Genomic DNA, 12,512 nt, shown 5'->3' with positions numbered 1-12,512 from the left:
CTGTCCTGGTTTAAATATACCTAGAATTACCTCAGTATTCCTACAGTTTGAGTGACTTGATTTGAATTCAACTGAGAGCTTGTTTTAAAACCATTGGTCCAATCCAAAGCCTGTTTTGCTCTGCTGGGACTCTGGCTGCTGCTTTGGACACAGATGTTCCAAAGTTGTCTTCAGCCTGCTTTCTGTAGTTTAAAATCCCAAGCACAAAGTCACATGCTTTTTAAAGAGACAATGCTGGATCATTTCTTTTGGTTTTCTTAGTATTTCTTTTCAATAATTACATATGTCAAATACCATATTTTTAACCTTATGTATGCAACTTAGTCTAGTAGAATCTCTTCGGGGTCACCTTAGAAATGAGACAATCCTGTAACGGAGAAGTGAATACTTTTGTTCTGGTGACCCACGGATAGAGGGTCAGCCAGCTTAATGACTGCTGTTCAGCCAAAATGTCCAGTTCCAACATAAATACAAGTAAGGATTTTTTTTAATACAAGCAGTTAGGTTCTGTTCTTTCACATGAGATGCAGTCGGGCAATGTTACTCAGGTGAAAATGGTCTTGCTGATGATGTGGATATGTCATTGAAAACTGATCTTGTGGTGAAATATTTTGAGATGAGTGTGAACCAGGGTTCAGCCTCAAGAGAGTTCCCCAGGGGAGGGGGACAGAGTCAGTGGGTAGGGAGTGGAGTTTGTAACTGGGATTGAAGACAATGCTTTTGTTCTTCACCATATTTAAATGGAGGAAATTTCTGCTCATTGAGTACCAGATGTCAGAGAAGTCAGGACATGGGAATAAACAAATTAGGAGCGGATCTGGGCAAATACTGCTGAGTCATTTGGAATACTGTGAGCAGTTTTGAGCCCCATACCTTAGGAAAGATGTGCTGGCCTTGGAGGGGGTCCAGAGGAGGTTCACAAGAATGATCCCTGGAATGAAGAGCTTGTCAAAGGAGTAACGGTTGAAAAGTATGGATCTATGCTCAACGGAGCTCAGAAGGATGAGGGGGAAATCTAATTGAAACTTACAGAATACTGAGAGGCCTAGATGGAGTGGACATGGAGAGGATGTTTCCATTAGTGGGAGAATCTAGAATTAGACTAGAGAGGGCATAACCTCAGAGTGAAGGGGCAGTCCTTTAAAACAGAGATGAGGAGGAATCTCTTCAGCCAGAAGGTGGCGAATCTGTGGAACTCATTGCCACAGAGGGCAGTGGAGGCCAGGTCATTGAGTGTCTTTAAGAGAGAGGTGGATCGGTTCTTGATCAATAAGGGGATCAAGAGTTACAGGGAGAAGGCAGGAGAATGGGGGTGAGAATCGTATCAGCCATGCTTGAATTTTAGAGCAGACTAGATGGGCCAAATGGCTTAATTCTACTCCTATATCTTATGGTCTTAAATTTAACCTTCGAGTCTGCTCCGCCATTCAATCAAATCATGGTTAATCTCTCCCTGATATCAAATCCACTGTTCCTCATATCTCTTTTTTTTATTAGAAACGTATGTATTTCTTTAAAACCATTCAATGATTCAACCTCCACCACGCGACGAGACAGTGAGTACCACAAATTCACCATCCTCTGCGAGAAGTAGTTCCTCTTATCTGAGTTTTAAATCTACCTCCTCTCAACCTATACTTGTGACTCCCTATTCTAGATTGCCCCAGAAGAGGAGACGTTTGGTCAACGTTTATCAATCCTTTTAAAATTTTATATACCTCCATCAGATCCCCCTCTCATCCTTCTAAACTCCAGCGAGTACAAGCCCAAACAGTTCAATCTCTCCTCATTCATCAACCCCTTCATCCCTGGAATCAATCTGGTGAATCCCCTCTGAACTGCCTCCAATGCCACCACATCCTTCCTCAAATAAGGAGATCAAAATTGGACACAATACTCAAATGTAGTCTCACCAGCACTCTATACAATGGCAACAATACCTCTCTGCTTTTATACTTTTGCAATCAATGCCAACATCCCATTTGCCTTTTTTTATTATTACGTTCTACACCTGCATACTGACGTTCTGATTTGATGTGTTATTGGTATATAGTGAAAAGTATTGTTCCTTGCACACTGTACAGACAAAGCATACTGGTCATAGAGAAGGAAAGGAGAGAGCACAGAATGCAGTGTTACAGTCACAGCTAGGATGTAGAGAACGATCAACTTAATGCAAGGTAGGTCCATTTAAATATTTGATGGCAGCAGGGAAGAAGCTATTCTTGAGTTGGTTGGTACTTGTCCTCAGACTTTTGTAGCTTTTTCCCAACAGAAGAAGGTGGAAGAGAGAATTCCGGGGTGTGTAGGGTCTGCGATTCATGAACACAGACACCCAGATCCCTCTGCCTGGACGCATTTTGAATCTGCTTTCCATCTGCCAAAGTGGATAACCCCCACACTTACCCACATTGAACTCCACGTGCCAAATTTTGGCACATTCTCCTAGCCTATCTGTAAAACCGTTATACCGTCTTTACTGCCTGCTTTTTCCAGCTATTTTAATATTATCCACCAATTCTGCTATCTTACACTCCAAAGATTGTTAACAGTTGAGGTCTGAGGACTGACCCCTGTGGCACCCTGTGAGTTACCTTTCATCAGCTAGTGAAAGACCCATTTATCCTGACCCTCTGCTTTCTGTCAGTCAGCCAATCCTCAATCCAATCTAGGATTCTACTCCCAATGCCCTGCAATCTCACCTTCTGGATCAGTTTTTTATACAATATCCTGTCAAACGCCTTCTTTTATGGACAAAAAGGGATTGGTTTAGGTTAGTGGGTCATTGTTTTTTAACTGGTCAGCGCAACATCGTGGGCCGAAGGGCCTGTTCTGCGCTGTTATGTTCTATGTTCTGGAAGTCTAGATAGACTATATCTGTAGGACAGTGTGTAACTGGGAGAGTAATTTGCAGGTGATGGTGTTCGCATTACCCGCTGTCCCAGTCCTTCAAGGTGGGACAGGTGAGAGTTTGGGAGGTTCTGACAAAGTTCTGGTCAATTGTGTACAATATATATATAAAACAATCTGTGCCTCTGCCATTGTCTCGACCCCACAAATAACCAGATTGACTCAACTCAATTTGCTTTTTCGTAGGCTCTCTCTCTCTCTCTCTCTCTCTCTCTCTCACACTCCCTCCCTCCCTCTCTCACTCCCTCCCCGGCTTAGGTCACTGTCTGCGTGGAGTCTGCACATTCTCCTTGTGTCTGCGTGGGTTTCTTCCGGGTGCTCCGGTTTCCTCCCACAGTCTGAAAGACGTGCAGGTTAGATGCATTGAGCCATGCTAAATTCGCCCTCCGTGTACTCAAAAACGTGCCCAAGTGTGGAGACCAGTCAGTAACTTTGTTGCAGTGTTGATGTAAGCCTACTTGTGATACTAATAAAATAAACTTTTGATTTGATTTATTATTGTCACGTGTTAGTATACAGTGAAAAGTATTGTTTCTTGCGCGCTATACAGACAAAAGCGTACTGTGCATAGAGAGGGAAATGAGAGAGTGCAGAATGTAGTGTTACAGTCACAGCTAGGGTGCAGAGAAAGATCAACTTAATGCAAGGTAGGTCCATTTAAAAGTCTGATGGCAGTAGGGAAGAAGCTGTTCTTGTGTCGGTTGGTACATGACCTCCAGAAACAATTTTTTTGTGTTTTAAATCAATTTCACAGGGAAGATTTGCAGTTGGGAAATTGGAAACCAAACATTGCATCAGGATCTGATAGTCGTCCAATTTATCATAACCTGAATATCATTAGATTTTGAACATGGAAGGAGAAAGCACGGTTCGCAGTGAAGAGAAACAGAACACGTCTTCTGCGTGTGCACAAAACGCCAGCCCATCTGGCCTGTTGACCCACAAGCACAGTCACACTGAGGAGAAGCTGTGGAAGTGTGGGGACTGCGGGAAGGGATTTGATTATCCAGTTAGGCTGGAAATTCATCGGCGAATTCACACTGGGGAGAGGCCCTTCACCTGCCCCAAGTGTGGGAAGGGATTCAGTACCTCGTCCCACCTGCTGACGCACCAGCGAGTTCACACCGGGGAGAGACCCTTCACCTGCCCTGAGTGTGGGAAGGGATTCACTCAGTCGTCCAATCTGCTGACTCACCAGCGAATGCACGCTGGGGAGAGGCCGTTCGCCTGCTCCACGTGCGGGAAGGGCTTCACTATTTCAGCCCACCTGCTGAGGCACCAGCGAGTCCACACGGACGAGAGGCCTTTCAAATGCCCGGACTGCGGGAAGGGCCATAAAAGTTCCGGGGAGCTGATGTCCCACCAGCGCGTCCACACCGACGAGAGACCCTTCAGGTGCTCCCTCTGCGGAACTGGGTTCAAGCAGTCGTCCGACCTCACTGTACACCGACGCACTCACACTGGGGAGAGGCCGTTCTCGTGCACCGTGTGCGGGAAGAGGTTCAATCAGACCTGTACCCTTCTGAGACACCAGCAAGTTCACACAGGGGAGAGACCGTTCACCTGTTCTGTGTGCGGAAAGAGCTTTGGTCGGTCGTCCACTCTGCTGAGGCACCAACAAGTTCACAAGTGACTGCAGTGATTGGATTTGGATGTTAATCATGTCCTGGACTGAACTGGAAGAGCAGCAAAATGGGGAGAGACCAAATCTGATTGCTTCACAGATTCTATCTCTCCTACATTCGAGGGCAAGCCTTCTTTCAAATCTTCCTTTGGGGTGGCATAGTGGCACAGTGGTTAACACTGCGGCCTCACAGCTCCAGGGACCCGGGTTCGAGTCCCGGCTTGGGTTACTGTCTGTGTGGAGTTTGCACGTTCTCCCCCGTGTCTGTGTGGGTTTCCTCCGGGTGCTCTGGTTTCCTCCCACAGTCCAAAGATGTGCGGATTAGGTTGATTGGCCATGCTAAATTGACCCCAGTGTCAGGTAGATTAGCAGGTAAATGTTTGGGGGTTACGGGAATAAACCTTGGGTGAGATCGTGGTCAGTATAGACTTGATGGTCTGAGTGACCTCCTTCTGCACTGTATGCCTCAATGGCCACCCCAGTGGTGAATTTTAGTGGGCATTCTGGGGGGGCATTTGACTGGCAGAATTTTCTCATCTCCCCCCTTTAGTTTACACCTTGCTCCAATTCTCAACATCTCCAATTAGTGTTCTGATGCATCCTCGCTAACGATTCATTCTGATTACCACATGATTCATCAAGTAATATGAAATAAAACAGTGAAATATTTTACAGGTTCATCAATCAACATTGATGCTGAATTCAATCATTTTGATTTATTATTGTCACATGTATTAACATACAGTGAAAAGTATTGTTTCTTGCATGCTGTACAGACTAATCGTACTGTTCACACAGAAGGGAAAGGAGAGAGTGCAGAATGTAGTGTCACAGTCATAGCTAGGGTGTAGAGAAAGATCAACTTAATATAAGGTAAGTCCATTCAAAAGTCTGACCACAGCAGGGAAGAAGCTGTTCTTCAGTGGGTTGGCATGTGTCGTCAGACTTTCGTATTTTTCTCCAGACGGAAGAAGGTGGAAGAGAGAATGTCCGGGGTGCATGGGGTCCTTGATTATGCTGGTTGCTTTTCCGAGACAGTGGGAAGTGTGGACAGAGTCAATGGATGGGAGGCTGGTTTGTGTGATGGACTGGGCTACATTCACAACCTTTTGTAGTTCATTGTGGTCTTGGACAGAGCAGGAGCCATACCAAGCTGTGATACACCCAGAAAGAATGCTTTCTATGATGCATCTGTAAAAGTTAGTGGGAGTTGTCGCTGACATGCCAAATTTCCTTAGTCTTCTGAGAAAGTAATGGCATTGGTGGGCTTTCTTAACTATGGTGTCAGCATGGGGGGACCAGGCAGGTCTGTCATATGAGGAGAGACAAAGTCATTAGGATTACATTCACTGGAGTTTAGAAGAGTGAGACTGTTCTCATAGAAACTTATAAAATTCTAACAAGGTTAGACAGGGTAGATTCAGAAAGAATGTTCCAGATGGTGGGGGGAGTCCAGAACTAGGGGTCATTGTTTGAAGATAAACAGTAATCTTTTAGAATTGAGGTGAGGAAAAATTTCTTCACCTAGAGGATGTGGAATTCACTACCACAAAGTAGTTGAGGCTAAAGTGTTGTCTGATTTGAAGAAGAAATTAGATATAATTCTTTGGGCTGAAGGGATCAAGGGATGAGGGGGGGGTCGAGATATTGAATTTGATGATCAGCCATGATCCAAATGAATGATGGACCAAGTTTGAAGGGCTGAATGGCCTACTGCTATTTTCTGTGTTACTATGACTGTGAGCTGTACTCCCATGAGACGGGACATCTCCCAATCTCTGTTTGACTCGACTGTAGCTTTTCTGTCATGGTTGAGTTGGACGAGGAACTCTCATCACTTGAGCTGGGGAAGGCTATTGATTGCTGAGCAAGCAGAAAGGCTCCCGGCAAGGATGGAATTCCAGCTGAACTGCTCTGACATAGAAGCTCCTGTGGACTGTCACGCCTTCATAACCTCCTGCTTCTCTGTTGGGTGGTAGGATCTGTTCCACAGGAGATGGGTGACGCAAAAAACTATTGCAATTTACAGAAATAAAGGTGATAGAGGAGATTGTAACAACTACAGGGGGCATCTGGACATACAGGATAGCACTGCTACCTCACAGCGCCAGGGACCCAGGTTCGATTCCCAGCTTTGGGTCACTGTGTGGAGTTTGCGCATTCTCCCTGTGTCTGTGTGGGTTTCCTCCCACATTCTAAAGATGTGCGGGTTAGATAGATTGGCTGCACTAAATAGGCCCTTATTGTTAGGAGGGCTAGCTAGAGTAAATGCATGGAGATTATGGGGATAGGGCCTGGTGGGATTGTTGTCGGTGCAGATTTGATGGGCAGTATGGTCGTCTTCTACACTGTAGGGATTCAGTGACTCTTCTAATGATCTCTCTCCTGAGCATCACTGGGAAGGCCTTCACCAGGGTCATGTTTAAATGACTCCAGCTCCTTGCAGACTGAGTGTATCCAGAAGCACAGTGCGGTTTCTGTGCTGACAGATCTACAGCAAACATGATCTTCTCTACACACCAGCTACAAGAGACGTGAACTGTTGGTAATGAATCTAAAATACTGCTAGCTCCTGTGCTGAGAAAAGTGAAATGTTCTAATTACTGAGTGAAAGTAAACTTTTCAGTATGAATCACAATTTACTTGTACACTTGGAAAAGGCACCCAAATGTTTGATTCCCTGAAGATAACCTTCAACCTTGCAGTCATGTTTCGGAGCTCACGAGCTGTGGGAAACTCTTTTTAGTCTAAGAAGGTTGAACTTTACTTGTGAAAAGTAATGATTTTAAGTTTCAATTGTCATAACAGTTATTTCTAAAGACTCTGGAAGAAATAAAAAGATCTGGGCAAAACTGAGAAAAGAGCATAGAAAAGTACAGTACAGCACAGCACTTCACCAAAGCTTCTTAGCACCTTCCAAACCCATGACCCCTTCCATCTAGAAGTTCAAGGGGCAGCAGGTACATGGGAACACCACCACCTGCAAGTCCCCCTCCAAGCCACTGACTATCCTGACTTGAAAATATATCGCCGTTCCTTTGCAGATCAAAATCCTGGAATTCTCTCCCTAATGGCATTGTGGGTCAACCCACGGGACATGGACTGCAGGGATTCAAGAAAGGCAGCTCACCACCACCATCTTCTCAAGGGCAACTAGGGATGGACAATAAATGCTGGTCCAGCCAGCGACACCCGTGTCCCACAAATTAATAAAAACAGGAACAGGCCCTCCAAACCCATGCTGATCATGTTGCCCTAACTAAACTGAAAAAAAATCCCTGCCCTGACTCAGACCATACCCCTCAATTCCCTCTCTATTTATGTACCGATCCAAGTGCTTCTTAAATAACGTGCATGCTTCCACCACCTCCTCTGGCAGGGTATTTCAGACACCCACCATTCTTTTGCATGAAAAACTTCCCCCGCAGGTTCCCCTTAAATTCCCCCCACTTTGAAGCTGTGCCCCTTGTAATTGACACTTCCACCCTGGGAAAAAGCTCTTGACTGTCTACCCTGTCTATGCCTCTCATAATTTTGTAGACCTCTATCAGGTCTCCCCTCAGCCTCTGTCTTTCTGGTGAAAACAATCCTGATTCATTCACCCGAGAGACCAGGCAACAAACATCCTGGTGAACCTCAAACAAATGTGGCCTAACCATGGTTTTATGTAGCTGCGATGTGATTAGCCAGAAATACCAAAATAACTGGAAAAACAAATGGTGTTTGGTTCATCTTTGATCTGGACATAAAGTTAACACAACTGAGCACATTTGTGAATATCTGCTTCACCCTTTTACAATCAAGCAGCACGGTGACAATTTCAACTAAAGATTCTGTTTTCTTGAAGATTTGACTTCGTCCCATTTGTTAACGTGAAGACAAAGTTCCTGAGAACAGGGGATCGAAGCGTGACCACCCTCCGCCCCCCCCCCCCCGCCCCGCCCACACCGATACAACTATCTGTACTTCTGTCTCTGATCTTAAACTATCCCATTATGTGAGTGCTTAACTGGACAGTAAAATTTTCGCACTCTCCTGAAACAGAGAATCCATTCAGAATCAGAAGTGGAACAAGTTCACACCAGTGACTGGGAATTGGAATTATTCACTCTGGGTCGTGTTTCTGTAAGTTCATAAGACATAGAAGCAGAATTAGGCCGTTCAGCCCATCGGGTCTGCACTGCCATTCAGTCATGGCTGATATGCTCCTCCTCCCCATTTTCCTGCCTTCTCCTCATAACCCTTCAACCCATTACATTAAAAATCTGTCTAACTCCTCAAATATACTCACTGTCCCATCATCCATCATACTTTTGGATAGCCAATTCCACAGATTCATAGCCCTTTGGGAGAAGTAGTTTTTCCTCAACTCTGTTTTAAATTTGCTGCCCCTTATTCCTAAGACTATGACCTCTCGTCCGAGAATGCCCAAAAGAGGAAGCATCCACTCCTCACCTTGTATACCTCAATTTGATCTCCACTCATTCTTCTAAATTCCAGACTCAATTCTAAACTGTTCAATGTCTCTTCATACGACAAACCCCTCATCTCTGGAATCAATCTAGTGAACCTCCTCTGAACTGCCTCCAATGCCATTACACCTTTCCTCAATAAGGGGACTAAAACTGTGCACGATACTCTCAGTGCAAGCTCATCAATACCTTGTATAGTTGCAACAATACTTCCTTACTTTATATTCTGTTCCTTTAGCTATAAATGCCAACATTCCATTTGCTTTCTTTATTATCTCCTAACCAACTTAATTTCTCCTCAGACGCACAAGAGATGGGTGAGATCCTAAATGAATACTTTTCATCAGTATTCACGGTTGAGAAAAGCACGAATGAAAGGGGACTTGGGGAAATAAACAGTGATGTCTTGAGGAGTGTACACATAACAGAGGAGGAGGTGCTGGAAGTCTTAAAGTGCATCAAGGTAGATAAATCCCCAGGACAGTGGGAGGTTAGGAGGGAAATTGCAGCTCTCCTAGCAGAAATATTTTGAATCATCGATAGTCACAGGTGAGGTGCCTGAAGATTGGAGGGTGTCAAATGTGCCTTTGTTTAAGAAGGGCTGCAGGGAAAAGCCTCACATCTGTGGTGGGTAAATTGTTGGAAGGTATTTTGAGAGAGAGGATCTACAGGCATTTAAGAGATGCAAGGACTGATTAGGGACAGTCAGCATGGCTTTGTGAGTGTAAAATCGTGTCTCACACATTTGAGGTTTTTGAAGCGGTAAGAAGGTAGATGAGAGCAGCACAGTTGGTGTTGTCTACATGGACTTGAGCAAGGCCTTTGACAAGGTACCACATATTAGGTTGTTGAATAAGGTTAAATTTCACGGGATCCAGGTAGCTAAATGGATACAAAATTGGCTTGATGACAGAATAAGAAGTCTCACAACACCAGGTTAAAGTCCAACAGGGTTATTTAGTAGCACAAGCCACGAGCTTTCAGAACACTGCCCCTTCGTCAGATGAGTGGGAGTTCTGTTCCCAAACAGGGCATATAAAGATACAATCTCAATTTACAAAATAATGGTTGAAATGCGACTCTTTACAGGTAATCAAGTCTTAAAGGTACAGACAATGTGAGTGGTGAGAGGGCCAAGCACAAGTTAAAGAGATGTGTATTGTCTCCAACCAGGAAGTTAGTGAGATTTTACAAGCCCAGGCAAGTTGTGGGGCTTACAAATAGTGTGACATGAACCCAAGATCCCGGAATAGATGAACTGGACAGCCCTGTACATTCAAGTAGAATTAAGGAAAGTTCAGATGAAACACGTAATCGACAGTTTTCTCTTGGAGAAAAGGGTGAGGTTATGCACTTTGGTCAGAAGAATAGAGTCATAGACCATTTTCGAAATGGGGAGAGAATTCAGAAATCGGAAGTGCAAAGGGACTTGGTAGTCTTAGCTCAGGATTCTCTTAAAGTTAACTTGCAGGTTGACTTGGTAGTTAGGAAGGCAGATATAATGTTAGCATTCATTTCAAGAGGACTAGAATACAAACAGAGGCTGGGGCTTTATAAGGCTCTCGTCAGACCACATTTAGAAAACTGCGAGCAATTTTGGTCCCCTTATCTAAGGAACGATGTGTTGGCCTTGGAGAGCATCCAGAGGAGGTTCACGAGAATAATCTTGAGAATTAAATGCTTGACAATATGAGGAATGTCTGAGGACTCTGGATCTATACTCACTGGAGTTCAGACGTATAAGGGTGGGATATCATTGAAAATGACAGAATACTGAAAGGCCTGGTTAGAGTGGTCATGGGGTAAATGTTTCTATAAGTAGGAGACTAGGATCAGAGGGCAGAGCCTGAGAGTAAAAAGAGGACCCTTTAGAACCAGAATGAGGAGAAATTTCCTATGCCAGAAGGTGGTGAATCTATGGAATTCATTGCCACAAGACGGCTATCGAGTCCAGGTCATTGAGTGTATCTAAGACAGAGAAAGACAGGTTCTTGATTCGTGAGGGGATCAAAGGTTACGGGGAAAAGGAAGGAGAATGCAGCTGAGAAACTTATAGAAACCCTACAATGCAGAAGAAGGCCATTTGGCCCATCAAGTCCCTGCCAACAACAAACGCACCCAGCCTTATTCCCATAACCCCACATATTAAACCCGCTAACCCCTCTAGCCTATGCATTCTGGAACAATAAGGGCAAATTTAACGTGGCCAATCACCTAACCTGCATATCTTTGGACTGTAGGAGGAAACCGGAGCACCCGGAGGAAACCCAAACAGACTTGGGATGAACATCAAACTCCACACAGACAGTGACCCAGGCCGGGAATCAAACCCGGGTCCCTGGCGCAAGACATCAGAACCATACAGAGAAAGATAAGCAAACATCTTCATATTGACACCACCTCGAGATCACTTGAAAATCCATAAGTGGCATGTACATGGAGCATCCTTTTGGGATACAGGTGTGAGTGTGCAGATGTGATGTTATGGTGTGAAGTAAGTTGCTAACACATGGTGACCCTGCGCTGAAGAACAGGTGCCAGGCATGTTCAGCTATCCAACTGCAGAACAACGTTGAGTGCTTAACGTGGTCAGTACCATAGAACCCTACAGTGCAGAAAGAGGCCCTTCAGCCCATCGAGTCTGCACTGACCACAATCCCACCCAGGTCCTACCCCCATATCCCCACATATTTTACCCACTAATTCCTCTAACCTAAGCATCTCAGGACACTAAGGGGCAACTTTAGCGTAGCCTATCAACCTAACCCACACATCTTTGGACTGTGGGAGGAAAACAGAGCACCCAGAGGAAACCCATGCAGACACGAGGAGAACATGCAAACTCCACACAGACAATTACCCGAGCTGAGAATCGAACCCAGTTCCCTGGGTCTGTGAAGCAGCGGTGCTAACCACTGTGCCGCCAACAGTAGAATGAGACAGCATTTTAAATCATCCAGACATCGAAATATCTAGCACACAGAAACTGCCTTTAAAACAAACAGGATAGAATTAAACACACTGGCATCCATCAGAGGGGATAAAATTAAAGTGAAGTGGGATCTAGAATCTGGATTTTCAAAATATCCACAAGGTGGATACAGGCAAACGCAGATCTGTAGAATCTATAAAGTCCATGCATACACTTTTGTCTGAACCAGATGTATTTACGACATCAATATTTTAGAATTGTGTTAGATGATCTGCAGACTGGGGGAGGGCGGGGTAGGGAATGAATCAAATCAATAGCGATCACATTTTACTGGCAAAGTGTTTAGTTTTATTCTTGGCGGCAGCTCAAGGGTTTACATTGCTGATTCTGATCGTTATAGTAGCTTTACTATGTTATCAATGGTATGTAATCAAGAAAACAAACTTGTTGCTTAGAAATAGCTGGGTTAATCAACAATCAATTCGTGAGAAGTCAGTAAGGACATTCCTTTCTCAAAGATGGGGAGAACTGTTAGAAATCACTGTCTAATAACCTAATAAAATCTTCAGATATG

At 44.5% G+C, this 12,512-nt stretch overlaps 3 protein-coding genes across 3 annotated transcripts in view; 2 read left to right on the top strand and 1 right to left on the bottom strand.

Moving 5' to 3' along the window:
- Positions 1–12,512, top strand: part of LOC145363622 (uncharacterized) — a 115,526-nt gene that overhangs the window by 3,421 nt on the left and 99,593 nt on the right. The window lies entirely within an intron of this gene.
- LOC145363530 (uncharacterized) overlaps positions 1–12,512 on the bottom strand; it is a 97,967-nt gene that overhangs the window by 50,507 nt on the left and 34,948 nt on the right. The window lies entirely within an intron of this gene.
- The window catches only part of LOC145335559 (uncharacterized), a 29,209-nt gene that overhangs the window by 3,441 nt on the left and 13,256 nt on the right, over positions 1–12,512 (top strand). The window contains exon 2 of the mRNA XM_080181365.1: positions 3,665–4,539. Coding sequence (XP_080037491.1) covers positions 3,761–4,539 — 779 coding nt within the window. The 5' untranslated portion in view covers positions 3,665–3,760. The remainder of the gene's footprint in view (positions 1–3,664; positions 4,540–12,512) is intronic.

This window comes from Carcharhinus amblyrhynchos, unplaced genomic scaffold (genome assembly GCF_965287045.1).
Source record: "Carcharhinus amblyrhynchos unplaced genomic scaffold, sCarAmb.v2.hapA scaffold_39, whole genome shotgun sequence".
Lineage (NCBI taxonomy): Eukaryota > Metazoa > Chordata > Chondrichthyes > Carcharhiniformes > Carcharhinidae > Carcharhinus > Carcharhinus amblyrhynchos.
Note: the sequence above shows the minus strand (reverse complement) of the source record. Positions and strands in the feature narration are given on the sequence as shown.